This window comes from Lepidothrix coronata, unplaced genomic scaffold, assembly GCF_001604755.1.
Source record: "Lepidothrix coronata isolate B3197 unplaced genomic scaffold, Lepidothrix_coronata-1.0 Scaffold112, whole genome shotgun sequence".
Taxonomy (NCBI): Eukaryota; Metazoa; Chordata; class Aves; order Passeriformes; family Pipridae; genus Lepidothrix; species Lepidothrix coronata.
The window spans coordinates 2,644,076-2,659,657 of record NW_016690292.1 but is presented as its reverse complement, the minus strand read 5'-3'; the positions used below and the strand labels follow the sequence as shown (position 1 = coordinate 2,659,657).

Genomic DNA, 15,582 nt, shown 5'->3' with positions numbered 1-15,582 from the left:
AGCTAGTCTTAATTGGGGAAAAATTAGAATTTAGTTTAAATGAAAAACCCCCCTGAAATCCAAGTACACATGCTAAGTTGTGACACACATCGTTAGCAAATGAACAGCATTTTGGCCTTAATGTCTGTCTGGTCCTTAGTAGTTGTAGCTCCATTCCTATCCCACAGTGTTTGTTCAAAGGATAGTAAGGGCAAAAGAGCTTTTATGCTGTTTCATCTCTTAGCTTTTTAGTCCTTAGCTTTTTAGTCCTTATCACTGAAGTGAATTAATCTCTGTAGCTGAATTTGTCTTGTTTCAAAATTTTGCAGTAGCCCTATCCTTTGTAAAGGTTTAGGATTTTGTCACAGTTTCATATTTAATTTTAAACTGAGTATTTAAAAAAAAAATTCCTTAAGATGTATTATGGTGCTAATCATATTTCTCTGTCTTTCTTTACTTGACCCCATATTAGGGGTTTCTGCAAGCTGTTTCTTTTACTTGAAACAGAAGGACTATTCCTTCTGGTGTGAGGAATAACAGATTTTTTTGGTGGTCTTGGTTACCTTTTGATTTCTTCCTATTTCTCCTGTCACTGCAGAGTCTTGTGGTGCACATTGTTTTTCTCCTTCCTGTTCTCATTCATTTGATCTTTATGCTGTGGGAAGAACTCCTGAACAGGCTTTTGAAAAGAGGGTAAAAGTTTTGCACGGGGGTAATGCAGGTCCTGGGCTGACCTGCGTGTCTGGAACGAAGTGTTGCTTGGTTTCCTCCATCTTCCCCTCCATTCCCAAGGGACAGGAGGAGAGGTTGTACCTTTCCCTCGTGCTGTCACCAACTTCTGCCGTGCTTAGCAATAGGAGAAGGGTGAGTTTGGCAGTAACAATGGCCTGAGGCCGTGCCTTCACAGCCTTGCTGTTAAGGAATAACATACTGATCCAGCTGCAAACTAAAAAATATCTCTTTATTCCATGTATAAGTCAGAGTAATTCATGTAACAGCTTAGCAGGATGGATGGAAAGGCAATGATTTATTAAGGACTTAATTTATTATGCTGGGGAAGAAAGTGTAATTACATCACTGTTGATTATGCTGGAGTTGCAAAGTACCTGATGCTGAAGGACATTAAAACCCCTCACTGTCTGCTGGAGTTAGCATGCGCTGTAGGTACTCAAGGTTTTATTCAAGTTTGGTTACAGTTTTCCTGGCAATCCCACAGGAGTATATCACTCTGCTCTTCCATCAAGGTGAAAGTTGGCACTAAATTGTGATCAGTGTGATTAGTAAAACCATTAGTGCAAATATGGCTCAGATGTTTTAAATCATCAGATCCACAGGCTGATAATTTGTCAACCTTAATTGATCCATAAAGAACCTCATTGGATCTTCATTTGTTCTGGCCTCCTCAGAGGGCAGATATGTTCTTGACGCTGAAATTTTTGTGTTTCTGGACTCAAAACACTTGACTAATCGCACGGTAATTTTAATACTTACAGGGCTTGTTTTGGTTTGGTTTTTGTTTTTCAGCCTCTGTGTTGTTTTTGACTTCCAATGTTTGTTGCATAAGATACCAGTAAAGAAGTGCTTTCTTTTAATTTCCAAAGGTTATCGAGTTCGATGACGGATCGGGATCGGTTTTGCGGATACAGCCCCTGCGTGTTCATCGAGATGAAGCCATCTACGAGTGCACAGCCACCAACAGCGTCGGGGAGATAAACACCAGTGCCAAATTAACAGTGTTAGAAGGTAAGGGGGAAATCCTTGTGTGCCTTAGGTGGCAGGAGACATGGTTTTGGCAGCTACATGTTGATGTGGTGTTTTTAAATGGCATGGTGATATTCTAGCTTTGGTTTGGGAAAGCTGTGTTCTTCCTGCATCGTTTGCTATAATTTCTCCTAGTGATAAGAACCTCATTTTTGAGATAGTCATGAAAGGATTGCAGATTGTGAACTTTCTTTAAAGTGTTTTTGTTCTCTGATTGAGGTGTGTCATTTCTGACTTGGAGGGCTATCTATAGAGACATTTGTATACTTCCCTCATCAGTTTGCTTTGATAGAATGCCCATTTTTAGGGTATCTAAGTATTGTATTTGACAATCAGAAACTTAATCTATGTTTCTGCACCTTCTGGACTAAATCGGCACATTTCTTGAATAGATTTTCAGATACTCTTCAGGTTTTGAATTTGATGTGAAATTGAGCTGAGAGGGTTTTTTTTTTTCCAGTGTACTCACAACTTGTAATTCTCCTTTTACAGAATAGATTTTCATCCTTGTCTGCTATATGAGCAAGTTTTATTTTGCTTGCTCTGTTGTTTCTGCTAAATGAAATGTTTTGTGGTAGAACAGTTTATTAGATATAAAAGAGCTAGTGATCAGTTGATTTTTTTTTGTGTGTATTTAAATGTCAGAATCATTGTCTGCTCCTAAGGAAATGTGGGGTTTTTTTCAGCACATCAGTGTGTGCTATCATTTGTTTATATATAGGATTTTGTAAATGTACTGAGGTGTTACAAATCCGGGGCATTTGGCTGAAGGGATTTTTCCCCCTTGTATTTACTAAGACAAGCAGGAAAAGGCTTAGGCAAATTCCTTAATGTTCGTTCATTGATGTAAAAACTTCTAAGGAATGAAAAACCTAGACTGTTCATTGTTTTAGGATTTTTGAACCAGAGGAGACTGGTTATACCAGTGGTGAGTGTGCCAGCCATACATGACAAGTTGCCTATTGTTCCTTGTTCTCCCACCCCCATTTATAGCACAGGGGTAATCATATTTTCCTCTCTGCTCTGTGACAAAGAATACATTAAACAGCTGTAATGTGCTGAGGCACCGTGGTGATGGGAATCACAGAAATCATTCAATACTTGATGTGATTCTGTATCTTGTTTCTGGAGGTGGGGCATCTTAAAGATCAGCTTGCTCTTCAGTAATAGTATTATTAAGAATAGGATAACAGGTGCTATAGACTTGAAAATTATTGGGAGACAAAAATCAGGTCCTTTTTGTTACCTCTTGCCTTTGCAGTCGTGTATGTGAGTGCAGAAAGCTCTGTGGAGCTCTTTCAGCAGTTTACGTGCAGATCTGCATTTAAATGCGTCTTGCAACTGGATTTTTGTGATACTAGATACTTGAATACCCAACTGTTCCAAGTACATTCCTGTTTCGTTTGGTTGCAGTTGCCTTTATGTATCTTGGATATGTATGCACATGCACACACACACTAATAATTTATTTGCTCTGTGTTAAATGTTCAAAGGCCCACAGGGACATGCATTGCATAAAGGAGCACAACAGTATTTCTTAGCTCCGTAGTGCTCCTGCTGATTTCCTGATGAGGTGAAACTCGCAGACCACCACATAAATAGGGAATGTTAGGAAACACCAGACACAGGAAAAGGCACATGGGCACACAATTTAAGAGCCACAAGAGCAAAAGTCACCAGCAGTCAGGCACACAGAGCCTGCTTTTCTGATTGGCAAATTCCTTTAATTGGGAGTAATGCTGGTTGAACGTGATCCCATAAGGTCAAAAACAGTCTGCAAGCAGAGGGGCTGTGTTTTCCACTCTTAACTGAAGAGTATCGACCCCTTGCTGGGCACTCCTGTAATGGGCAAAATTAAGAAACATTTGCTGTCTAACAGTTTGTATGTGCTCATACATATAGAGTTGTGAGATTGATGGAGAGGATGAAGCACTACATGTGCCTTTTATGTTGGCTTAACTGACAAAGAAGATGAGTTCTGTTATGATGTATCTTCATTAAGAAAAAGTGCATTATATTTCTCTTTTCTGAGACTTTCTGTGGGCAGTCATGTTATCTTATTCTGTGTTGTCTGCCATAGATGATGCTGTTTCTGCATTTTGTGAATATGGGGATTTTTTATTATTATTAATATTCCTTTGCTTGCATGTTGGCAAAATGGACATTGCAACTTGGTGCCCTGGTTGTGGTTATGTTTAGTCTCAGTGGCTTCCAAAAAACAGTGGTAAGTGCCCAAACTCTCTGTTATGCCATCACTTTCTAACATGAATTTTGTAGAGGTGTTTGAACGTGATGCATGTCATGTGGAACCCTTGGTACTCTCAAGACTGTCAGCTAGGATTGGATTTTTCCTCCGCTTCTGGGGTTAAAATAATTTCTGTAATTGGTCTCAGGTGGCAGTTTGAATGATACAGACGTTCTGCACTTCCTTTCAAGAATTTGACTAATGCAGTGGTCCCTGGTGCATGACAAAGCTCTATCATAGACGTCCTCGTGGTTACATGCTGCTAAATACACAGCATGTATCGATTTTTACATTAAAAATCCTTTATAAGTTTTAATACTTCTTCACAATTTGCTCTTGAGAACATAGGCCTTAACATTAAATCCAGAAGTCACAGTCAGGGTTTAGCAGGCTGTTATTAGATGTCTTTGTGGCTAACTAATCTGGAGCTTTATTTTATTTAGATTTCAGCGATGTTTCACAGATCAGAGGCACATAATCCTTTCTAATTGCCAACTTATTCCATGCTGAATATTAAGAGAGAAGCATGAGTCCAGTCTCCTGGAGGAATCAGGAATTCTCACATAAGTGAATCTCTTTTAACAGTTCAGTCCCCTCCTACCCTTTCATTCTTTGCTTCTTTGTCTCTTATTTTTCCCTTCTAACTGCAGATTCTGTTGTGACCAAACTACGTATACTTAATAGAACTGGAAATTATTTCTCCTGTTGATAGTAGAAGAAATAGACGTGCGTATACCTTCTCTTCTCATTTCTCCTGGGTAGCTGATAAGCTGAATTATGTATGAGTCATATTGAACATTTCTATCTTTTTTTCCAATTACGACCTGAAGCAGCACAGAAGTATGTTCCTGCCTGGCAGAGGAGGAAAGCAGTGCAGGGTGGGGAGGGCTAGAATCAATAAGCTGACACACATTCTCAAGGAAAGCCTTGGGGACAGTTAGTGGCACTAACAAATTAATAAATATATTATTCAGTGGTAATGTTGAGAATTACAGAGCTTTTTAAGTAGGGAGGTTATATGAAATGTGAGTAGGAAGGATGCAAGAACGTAGCAGCAGGCTGATTGCAGGAGTGTCTGTGTGGTGTTCTTCCACAAGACTCCTTCCATGTTCAGCACTGCAGCTGCGTTGGGAAAGATGATGGTAACACTGTTTGTCTCTAGTTGCCTGTACACCAAAGAGTGCCTTCTGTCTCTGGTTTCCAGCAGTCTCCACCCAACAGGAAGATAAAGAAAAGCAGTGGAAAAAAAGAGTCTTCAAAGGGCAGGCAGAAGTATATAGATTTTTTTTATTTTTTTTTAATTTTTTGGGGGGGGAAAGAAAGGAGGCTCAAATACAAAGTACGAGTCCCTTCTCCCAGGGCTTTCCAACTTGGACATTCAGTTTTGATTTCAAGAACTGGGTAATTGTTTAATTGCAACTGGTCCTTTAATGCTTTACAAGAAGTCTTTTTTCACTCTCCTGTAATCCAGAGCATACAGTCATATCCAAGTGATACTGAATATATTCAGTTTCATTTCCCTTTGTTTTTAAGTAGGTTAAATGAAAATGAAAATACCATCTCCAATTTCCATTCTAGATCTATGCAAATCCCCTATGCCTCTATCCCAGACTCCTAATCATGTGGTGTGTAGTTATCTGCCTGGAGAGTGCTGCCAGGCTCCACAGGAGAGCAGCTTCTGGTAAAGAGGACAGAGGAGCCAGGAAAGGGTTGCTTGCACAGTGGGTTTCTCAAGGTAACCTGGGAAGTTAAATTCTGCTGGCTGGCTTTGTGCTGACAGAAGTTGGGGAAGTTTGGAGTGGTATCATGACGGTAACCCTGGGCCACAGCCCCTTCAGAGGTGTACCTGCTGTGGCACAGACAGAACCATGGCCACAGATGCTTCCATGGTACGGGCTCTGGCACGGGCTTGTCCATGGGGGTGTCCTGTCCCTGCCTGGACTCATCCCCAGGCCACAGCCTGTCCAGTGCAGCAGCACAGGAACAGCAGTGATGCCCTGGCCATCTGCCAGCCCAGGTACATCACCAGGGCTGTTACCAAATGTTCCCAGGCACAGCAGAGTGAGAGGATAACCAGTGCAGCAAGCAGTGAAAACAAAAAGCAACCTCTAAGCACCAGACTCTAATATACAGTAAGGCAAGCAAGCTCCATGGCAAGCACAGGAGCCTGCCAATTAATAGCTAAATAGCAATAGCAGATATAAATTTGATTTAGCACATTCCAGTCAAATCTGTCATTACCTTGAACCCTTTGAGCCCCACATTGGGCACCAAAAAGGACTGTCCTGGTTTGACTCCACCAGCAGCTGCTTGTGCCCTCCCCCTTTGGTGGGGTGGAGGAGAGAATTGGAAGGGTAAAAGTGAGAAAATTTGTGTATTGAGAGACAGATGAAACAAATGCCACACATGCCAGCCAAACTAAACAGGGAATTCCTTCACCACTTCCCACGGGCAAGCACTTCCAGGAAAACAGGACCCCATCACACGTAACAGTTGCTTTGGAAGATGAATGCCATCACTCCGAATGTGTGTGGTCCCTCCTTCCTTCTCCTCCGCCAGGTTTACGTGCTGAGCTTGGTGTTGTATGTCGGGATATCGCTTTGGTCACCCGTCCTGGCTGTGTCCCCTCCCAACTCCTTGTGCACCCCCAGCCCACTCGCTGTGGGGTGATGTGAGAAGCAGAAAAGGCCTTGACGCTGTGCAAGCCCTGCTCACCCTGAAACATCCCATGTTATTGACACTGTGCTCAGCACAAATCCAAAACATAGCCCCTACAAGCTACTATGAAGAAAATGAAGTCCATCCCAGCCAAAACCAGCACACCTAGAAAGTTCCTGAGTGCAGCAGCTGTCCCGGGGTGGGAAGCATTTCTACCTTATCGTAATTTGCTGCTTACTGAACCATGTCATGAGCTTAATTTCTTTCACCATCTGCCAGTTGAATTCCAGTTCCTGGAGTTACCCTGTTTGAAATGCTGTAAATGGTAAACATTTGACTGTTACAAATGATTTCTGCAGAGAGCTAGATCTCAGAAGGCCTGAACCAATATGCCCTTTTTGTAAACATTCATCTAAAAGTGATTTTTGTCATTGGAATAGTAAACAGAAGTTAGCTATGTTTAATCCTTGTTAATGTTTGGTTAGTTACAAAAGGATCAGTTGGATCACTGTACTTTGGCTCATGTTTGTTTTCATTGCTTTTGCATCTTTTTGCCAAGAAGAATTTCTAGCGATGTGTTATAAAACTGAAACAATTATAGAATGGAAATTGAATCTATTTGCATGTGCTCCTTCTGATTGTGTAAATAAATTAAGGTTCCCTGTACCCTGCTGCTCCTGAGATTGGTACTGTTCTCTTCATGTCTCTGGTCAAGAGAAGACAGGTCTTTCTTCTGCATGTTTCATGTTAATTAAGTGTTCCAATTTCCTTTGGTCTCTTCCTGGGAAGAAAGACTGCTGTGGTCCTACTGCAGAGGTCCTACTCCTGTTCTTAGCTCTCTACTCAAGCAATCAAAATCCTTTCTGGAGGAGGCAGGCAGTTAATGGACCTCTGTAACCATTGCACTGCCAAGACCTCCAGCACAGTGAGTCTCCACGTGCTTCACTGCTTAGGGAAATGTCTTAACATAGAGCACCTATCATCTTAATCCAGGTGTGAAATTCCTGTTTCTCTTCATGATATTTATTTGCTTTCAAAGATTGGATTCAATAAGAACATTAGTCTTGCTCTTATTTTTTATAATATGTAACAATATTTTCTTGGCTGTGAGCGTAAGACAGAGAAGTAATTTTCTCAGGTGAAGAAAAGTTTTAAACTGTTGTTGGTGTCTCCTTCAAACAGGAGAGTCAGCAGATCTTTAGAATGTATCAGGCCCAAATGCCATAATTTCCATTTCTTATCTCTGTTTAAATGATTAACTAATGGCACATAACCATGTAATGTATCTGTGATATCAAGTTCCCTCAGAAGACTGCCAGGCACTAAGGTTAACATCCAGGTTCATTCCACAAGTTTATGAAGCAAAAAATAAAACCTTTGAAAAGTTTTATATGAAATATCACACAGTTAATGCCAAGCTGAACCCTTTAGAGCTGTGCACTCCCATAAAACCTTGTGTCTGAAAAGCTACTGACCTCTTAATCTTGAGCACGTTCTTCTTTTACAGTAAATGACTGTTTCTGCATATTACCTCCCAAATGAGGTCCTGTGAGATTACATCTGTAATGGGGTGGGATGTTGTCACATTCTTATCAGCAAAGTATCAATGATATTGCAGTGCCCAAAAGCAGCACCCGTGATTCAGGAAGGACTGCCCAGATAGAAACAAGTGAACTTTAAGTGTCAAAACAAACAAGAAGGAAGTATATTCTACAGAACTCTGGAAAAGCTCAAACGCAGGTTTCGTATTGCCAAGTAGCCTGAAGTTCTAAGTGTGCAGTTGTAGTATTAAGTGTGCAGTTATAGCCTGTTAAAAGACTTCTCAGAGCTCCTTGCCTCACACAATTGATTTATTCCAAGTTTATTTAACAGTTTATAAGTGCTGACTTTGGTACTGGAAATCACGTTCAGCTAAGAATTTTTTTGCCAATAGCAGTTGTCTCCATTCTGTTTGCTCCATTTCTGAAATCCCTCCTGAAGATATTCAGAAACGAGGAAGTTCGTTCAGGGCCTTGTGGCGACCTACTGTTATCTTCTGTCTGTTACAAAAATTAATAATTGAGTCCTGGGCATTATCTTCTCTCTTTTCTTGGGCTCAGGGTGTAGAGACAGGCTGCTTCTCACTCTGTGTTACCTTACAGCTTCCTGGGAGATTGTCTTGGAAAGTGTGTCAGGCTGTTCTACTGCTGCTCCGCTGTCAAAACGTTCAACCTGTTCCAATAGGTAAATGAGGCACAAGCAGATTAGTTTAACTCTCTGGCAGGGATGTGCTCATGCAGGCAGGTTCCTGTCTGGCTGGGGAGGTGTCCCCGTGGGTTGCCATATCCCAGCTGAGACTAAGAATGGCCAGATGACTGCTTCTGCATCTGTATTCCAGTTTGAAATCAGACGGGTTAGATTAAATTGTCTGTGGTTTAAAACTAATCTGTTTTGACTCCGTTGGAACAGATCATCGGTCCCAGCTGGGAGGCAGCAACCACCAGTGCTGCCTTTCACGTCACTGCAGAAAGGCTGGCAATTCCCATGTGCCCCGATCCCCGTGGCCACAGCCATGTCTAGACAGCTTAGACAGGACTGGGATTTTGATGGTGTGGGTAGGCAGTAAAGCAGGGTGGAAACCTTGGCTCAGGCTTAGGCTAAAAAGAGCATTAGTCTAAAAACAGCAGGAGATGGGAGCAACAAAGTGAAGGCTGCAAGAGGAGATGTGTGTCCCATAAACTTTTTGTGTTAGGTGTTATCAAGGAAGAAAAGGCAAAAATAGCATAGGTATAGTGTAAAAGATTGTAAATCTCAAAGCAGATGTTTGTTAGGAAAATGAGTGTTTAGGTCCTAGTTTACCAGAAAGTGGCCAAGTAAGCCTCGCCTTGCAGAACAATGAGTTTCATAGGTGATCTGCCAGTCTTTCTTTTTGACTCTCCTTGTCTCAATGGTCCTATTCTGTACCTGTTCCCGTTTGATTTCAGGGACTTTTTTTGAAAATGCCTAACTAGAGATGTGCACACAAGGAGCCTTATAAGGGCCTTTTCAAAAGCACTGATGAATCTCTGGATTTTGGAGATAAATTGTCAGATGTATGCTAGGATCACAGTTGCTTTTTTCATTCAGTTGATCACTGTCTAGAATAGCTTCTCCGCATTTCTCTAATGCACACCCACGTTTGTCTCCTCTCCTCTTGTTTCCAAGCAGTATGTGCCAGGCTTACAGCAAAAATTCTAATTATTTTATATGTTTGTTCATATTATTCCTGTCACTTAAGGTTATTTGGCTCTTCTTACTTGATTTTTTCGACTCTCGTGTTTATTTACAGCATCTCCACAGCACTGTCAATTTAAGACCCACCTTGTGTGCAAAGGCTGTTAATGCATCTCGTAATTTCAAAACTGATGTTCAAGGAACTCATTGATAGGGACCATTACTGCACTACTAATAAAGAAATAGCAAACAAGAGAGTGGAGTTGATTAGGTGTCAGTGAGCCCTGATTTGGCTCTAAAAATGTTTATTTGGTAATAACTAGTCTTAGGCTGGACCTGGTGAGTCTCAGATAATAAAATTACTGGCAGCCAGAAGAAAATATTTTTTTTTTTTATGAATTGTCCATGCATGGTTCTAGAAGTCTTTCAGAGAAGGAGAAAAACAGACATGAAAATCCATAATTGTAAATTACTTGTTTTCTTATTGTAAAAGTCACTTTAATGGGAATTTATTTAATTCATTTGGGACAGGCAAACAAGAACTTAGTTCCTTCAGATAGTTTGCGTAACTGTAACTGTAAACCTTGTCAGAATAACCCCCCTGCATTTCTTGTCAGATTTAACTGGTCTGCTGATGACCATCAGAAACTAAAATAATAGATCTTTATCATCAGATGTTTCAAAAGACCTTCCTTACTGCTGGATCTCTTTCAAGATGCCTTGTTCTGAGAGCGTCTGTAGCAACCTGTTATTGACAGATGTGCTCTCTGTAGCTTGTATGTCAGTCCTGCTGCTATCTCCTGCTGACTAATAAAGTTAGTTGCTGGTATGTATTTGTAGAGTCTTTGAAGTCTGTTAGATTGTGGAATAGCCTTCTGAAAGAGTTAGTAGCTCATTGTTTAACTATTGGAAATTAATGGGAAACGCTGCTTGATAATGCCATATGGATTACCTGCTTTGCTTCCAAGGGTAAAGTGAAGGGCAAGAGCAAGGTGTCCTGGAAAGCCTTTCTGAGTCCTCCACTATTTTGGCAAAACTACCTTTCATATCTGCTCAATCCAGAGACTGCCCACAGCTTAGTGACCTGTTGTCTTTTACTGGCATCCCATGGCTTACACAGGCACTTAAGACAAAGCACCACAGTCATCTTCTGTACCACCTTGTGCAGAAATGAGAGAATATATACCCTTGATAGAACCAGAGAGTAAGTTCTTACATGAAAAGTAGAGCATGGAGAGAATAGAATGTGATGACTGTGGGGAATGCAGTGCTTACAGTAGAAAGCGTAACTCTCTGCATGCAAGGAAGTTTCTGTATGGTCATCTCATGCCTTATCTATGCCTTATCTTCTTCCTCTCACTAAGCCCCAATTAAATAATTCTTGGAGAAATCAATATTTTAAAATGAAAGTCAGAAAAACATGAAACTGGAATGTCAAGGTATGCTAATAAATCTGTAGTGACAACAGCTGTTCAGAAGAGAGCATGTCCATGTAGGGTGTAATGTGTTTCATGACTGTACCTGTGGAAGAGAACACTTCACAAGTATTTTAACTTCCTCTCCTGCACAAAAAGGAAAATCACACAACTGCTGCAGACCTTTTGGTCTGAGATGTACAAAACAGAGCAGGTTTTGTACCTGTAATACTGATTACTCTGACAGCTGGTTTCTGTGTGTCTTGCTTATTCACAAGTCCCACATCAAGTTGTCCTTTTGGATCCCTTGTGGGTCTTGTGTTTTGATACATTCTGGAGTCAGGAAGGCTCTACAGTTGTGATGCTTATTAAAATGCAGTGCCCAGATAATGAGCAAAAGGAATAATTAGCCCTAATTTTCGATGCAAGGAAGTAATTATTGTGAATGTTCATTGTTAATTTGTAACTTGAGCTGTTAGTGACTAAAATATGTTTGGTATAAAGATGACCTAAAATACATGCATTCCACATGCTGTCTTAGAAGGCCAGTCTTGTAGTAGTAAAACACCACCTTTCCCATAGAGTTTTCTAACAGCTGTTTATTCTTGTGGTTTATTTACTTTATTCTTTGGATAATAAAGTAGTGACTCTTTCTGGCACTCCCACCTGCTCAGATTCTTTCTGCCCAGAGCTCCGGAATAGCTCTTTCAAATCCTTTATCCTAAGGAAAACCAGCGGGTGTGAGGCATAATAAGATCTGTCTTTTCAAGATTATCTAGTGCCTTGATGAGGCAGGTTGGATAGTGCCATGGGAAAACACTGCAATGTATTCATCTGTCGTGCTAATCCTGGGCTCTGTTCCTTCAATCCTTTTATCACAAGGGTCCAGCCTGGATGAAACCTTTCCAACTTCTTGGTGTTTGAGTTGAGTGGAGAAGTCTAAATAGCAACCAGAGCTATAACTTTATCCAGCTATTGTGTGTGAGTGTTCGCTGTTGTGTTGCTGTTCCAAGGTGGAACTGAGGGACATTTCCTTGCCATAAGAGTACTTGTCAGCACAGGATGCAGAGTGCTTTAAGTAAAACTAGCTGCACAAAGTGCTACATGCAACAGAACTGGCATTAAGACCTTTTAGCTACTTTGAGACAACTGGCAAGGTGCTGGAAACATTAACCTGTTGGGGACCTTAAAAACACCAAGCCTTGTTTTTTTGGTGCTACAGCTACAAAATGGTGTTTTGTTTGCAAGCAAGGCAAAACTGGAATTTATTTTTCTATATCTCTTTGATTTAGACAGTGCCACAGTTGGTCCCAGTGAGGAGAAAGTCCTTGGAGAGAGAACAGAAATGATAAACATATTGATGAAAAATGCATAAGCTGCACACGGGGTGGTTTTAACAAAAGCTGCTGCAGGGGAAGGTAATAAATTGGGGAATGCACAGTCCAAGGTGACAGACATCTGGTCTAAAGAAGGGCAGACAAAAAAGGTCAGGACGAGGAGCAGAATCAGCCTTCTAGAGAGCCTGCATCTCCTTCACTTTGGGTCCCAGCAGGGAAGAGCAGTGCATGCCAGCAGTGCTAGAATTCATGGAAGTGCTGTCCAGATGGAGGCAATTCCGAACATGTGACAAACAAGCCAGGCTAAGCAGAGAGCTTGTTGTCCCTTGGAGCCTGTCTGGAAGGGAGACAAGAACCCAGCTGAACCCCTGGCAAGTATTAAAACACTGAAAGCCTACATATGGTAGAGATCAAAATGGTCCACCTGGAAGAGTGAAGAGGTCAGCAGGGAGAGCCTTCGCTTGCATGGGCTTTGCTTTGTAAGAAGAGGGGGTGTTGTCTCCTGTCTCCTGCTAGGAGGTTAATTTGGGCAGAATTTTTCTGTAAGAATATCACTGATGTGAAACCTATAGCTGGGTGTTGTGCATGTCATCAGCAAACCCAGCACTGAAGTTGTTGAATGGGTTGAGGCCAGGGGGAAGCTCTCAGCGTGTGTTCTTTGCAAATAAATGATTTGGTTGCTTGATTTGGATGCGAGTTTGACCCTTCAAAAAGTAGCATTGCAGAGAACCTTAGCTGACGCTTTGCCTGCAGGAATAATCTGGCCTGGTGGAAAAAACCAGCAGTTGTTTTGCCTGGAGGTGGTGGGCTCAGTCAGAGTCCACCTGATTGGCATGAAGAGCACGTCCTAACATTGTAACTTCTGCCTGCCATGTGCTCACAGTCCTGAGGAAGAAATTGCTGATCAGATGAGTAGTATCCAGACTAGAATTTAGCGGACATGAATGAAATCTTAATCTTTTGCAGTAGGACTTTTAAAAGGGAGGGAAAAAATAAAAGGGTTCTGAACGATTCATGCTTTTACTAATTAGACACTAAAAATTATAGAAGTACTAAAAATAAAAATAAACCTGTAGCTCTTGCCTCAGGCATGAATTTACCAGCTTTAGTTTGTTGCTCAGTTCGGTTCATTGATCTTGTCACAATTGATGATTCATTAAGTTGTGACTACTGTAGAAATTACAATGCACAGATGTAGCTGAGCTGCACATCTGTGTGTTCCCAGTGTGTTAATGATTTAAAAATGCACTTTCTCTCTGGCCATCCACTGTGCTTCAAGTGCCAGCTGACATTTTGTATTACTGAGCCATTTGTTGTGGTTGGCAGAGGGAAAGTCTTTTGGTTCTCCTTGTACTTTTTTTGTGACTTTTATCCATATTTCAGAGAGCTGGATTTGATTTTTCTGAGCAACCTTGGCCTTGCAGAATGCGAGTTGTGATGTGTGGCTCTTTCTGCAGGCTGCCACCTTTTTCAGTGTCACCTGCTTTCTCCTGGTGTTTGCTTACAGCAGATGGGGTTATTTCCTGCACGGAGTCACGAGGAACGTGGCAAGGATTTGCTGTTTTCCTGACTTGCTCTTGATTCTGAATTTTAATTTTTGAAGTTTGACTGGGGTGGCATTGACTTGGTTCCCAGCTTAATGCTTACAACTCAGTTTATGTAGTTCCTCATCCTAGCAGGTCCTAGAAGAACTCAAAAATTTTTGTGTGTTGACTTAAAGGCTGATTGGCACCAGCAATTCAAGAATGTGTGACAACACCGTAAAACATCTTAATTGTTAAACCTACTTCTAGCCTCTTTCCCTGATGCAAGCCACTACTCAGACTGGTTCTTATTAGAGTCTTTCATTTGATCAAAGCAGAAATCTGAGGAGTTGTCTGTCTGATGGAGTGTGGCTTCATTGATGAGGCAAGCTATACCCACTATTAAATCATAGTAATGTTATGCCCATATTATGTAGGTAATGGGTTTTCTTGTGGTTACATTCTGTCTCTAATACCACTTTCTAGAGGAGACAAACCCATAAGAGACTCCTCTTGCTTCAAGCCTTTTCAGGGAGTACCCAGGGAGAACAGACTGCATCTGTTCAAGCACATACCAGCCAACATACTGTGTATCCACTTCCAGTGTGACTGTAGGCTCTGTGGTTAGAGAGTCCATGTCTAGCATCTCTTGCTTGCTTCCTCTTTGGTTGAGCCATAAAGATACTTCTGAAAGGTAGATTAAAGGATATCTTTATGAAATTACGTACTATATCATGCCAAAAAAAGTGCAAGCCAGCCATGGGTCCAGCAGTGATTGGTCAGTTTATTCCAATAATTAATATATCATTCCAGTGTTGAACCTGTATAATCTCAACTTCAGTGTAAGCCATTTGGCTCTTTCTGACTGTAAACCCTCTTTTCTGCCGTGTGTCTCTGAGATCCCTTTTTCCATGTAAGCTTCTGTAAATTCTCTTCAACAGGCCGAACATTTGAGCTCAGTAAGCCCCTGTTTTATGTCCTATTTTCTAGCTCCTGGCTTGCTTTTTAGCTCTTATTGAAATTCTCTGTGCTGTTTTTGTGCTTTTATAGAAATACATGCATTGTAATTCACACTGTATTTTGCTGCCATAAGGAACAGCTTCAGTGATTTAAACTGAAGGTCAGTCTATCCCACTTCTTTTTTCCCAGGAGCCAGTTGCTGAATGCCCAAGAAGTGCGTAAGGACCACGGTTATAATGACAGTTCCTCCAAGTGCATACTTCTCTAGCCTCTACTTGATGGCATTTTTGAGCTAGAGGTAGTGGGTTTAGTCAGACTAATGAAAGAAGATTCTAGTTGTGCTTTAACTTCCAGTGTGCATATAGTAACACATATAGCAAGATGTTCCCCAGCCTCACTGAGAAAAAAACACCTGTTAACTGCTAATATCATTTATACTTTGCAGCCTTTGTAGGAGAAGGGACAGTGAGTTGCTATTATTAGAAAGGATTCTGGATTCAGTAGCTCTTTAT

General features: G+C 41.2%; 1 protein-coding gene across 22 annotated transcripts in view; it reads left to right on the top strand.

The window, feature by feature from the left end:
* PTPRF (protein tyrosine phosphatase, receptor type F) overlaps positions 1-15,582 on the top strand; it is a 375,587-nt gene that overhangs the window by 180,323 nt on the left and 179,682 nt on the right. For all 22 annotated transcript variants that reach the window (XM_017824689.1, XM_017824682.1, XM_017824688.1 and 19 more), the window contains one exon: positions 1,581-1,722. In XM_017824689.1, coding sequence (XP_017680178.1) covers positions 1,581-1,722 — 142 coding nt within the window. The remainder of the gene's footprint in view (positions 1-1,580; positions 1,723-15,582) is intronic.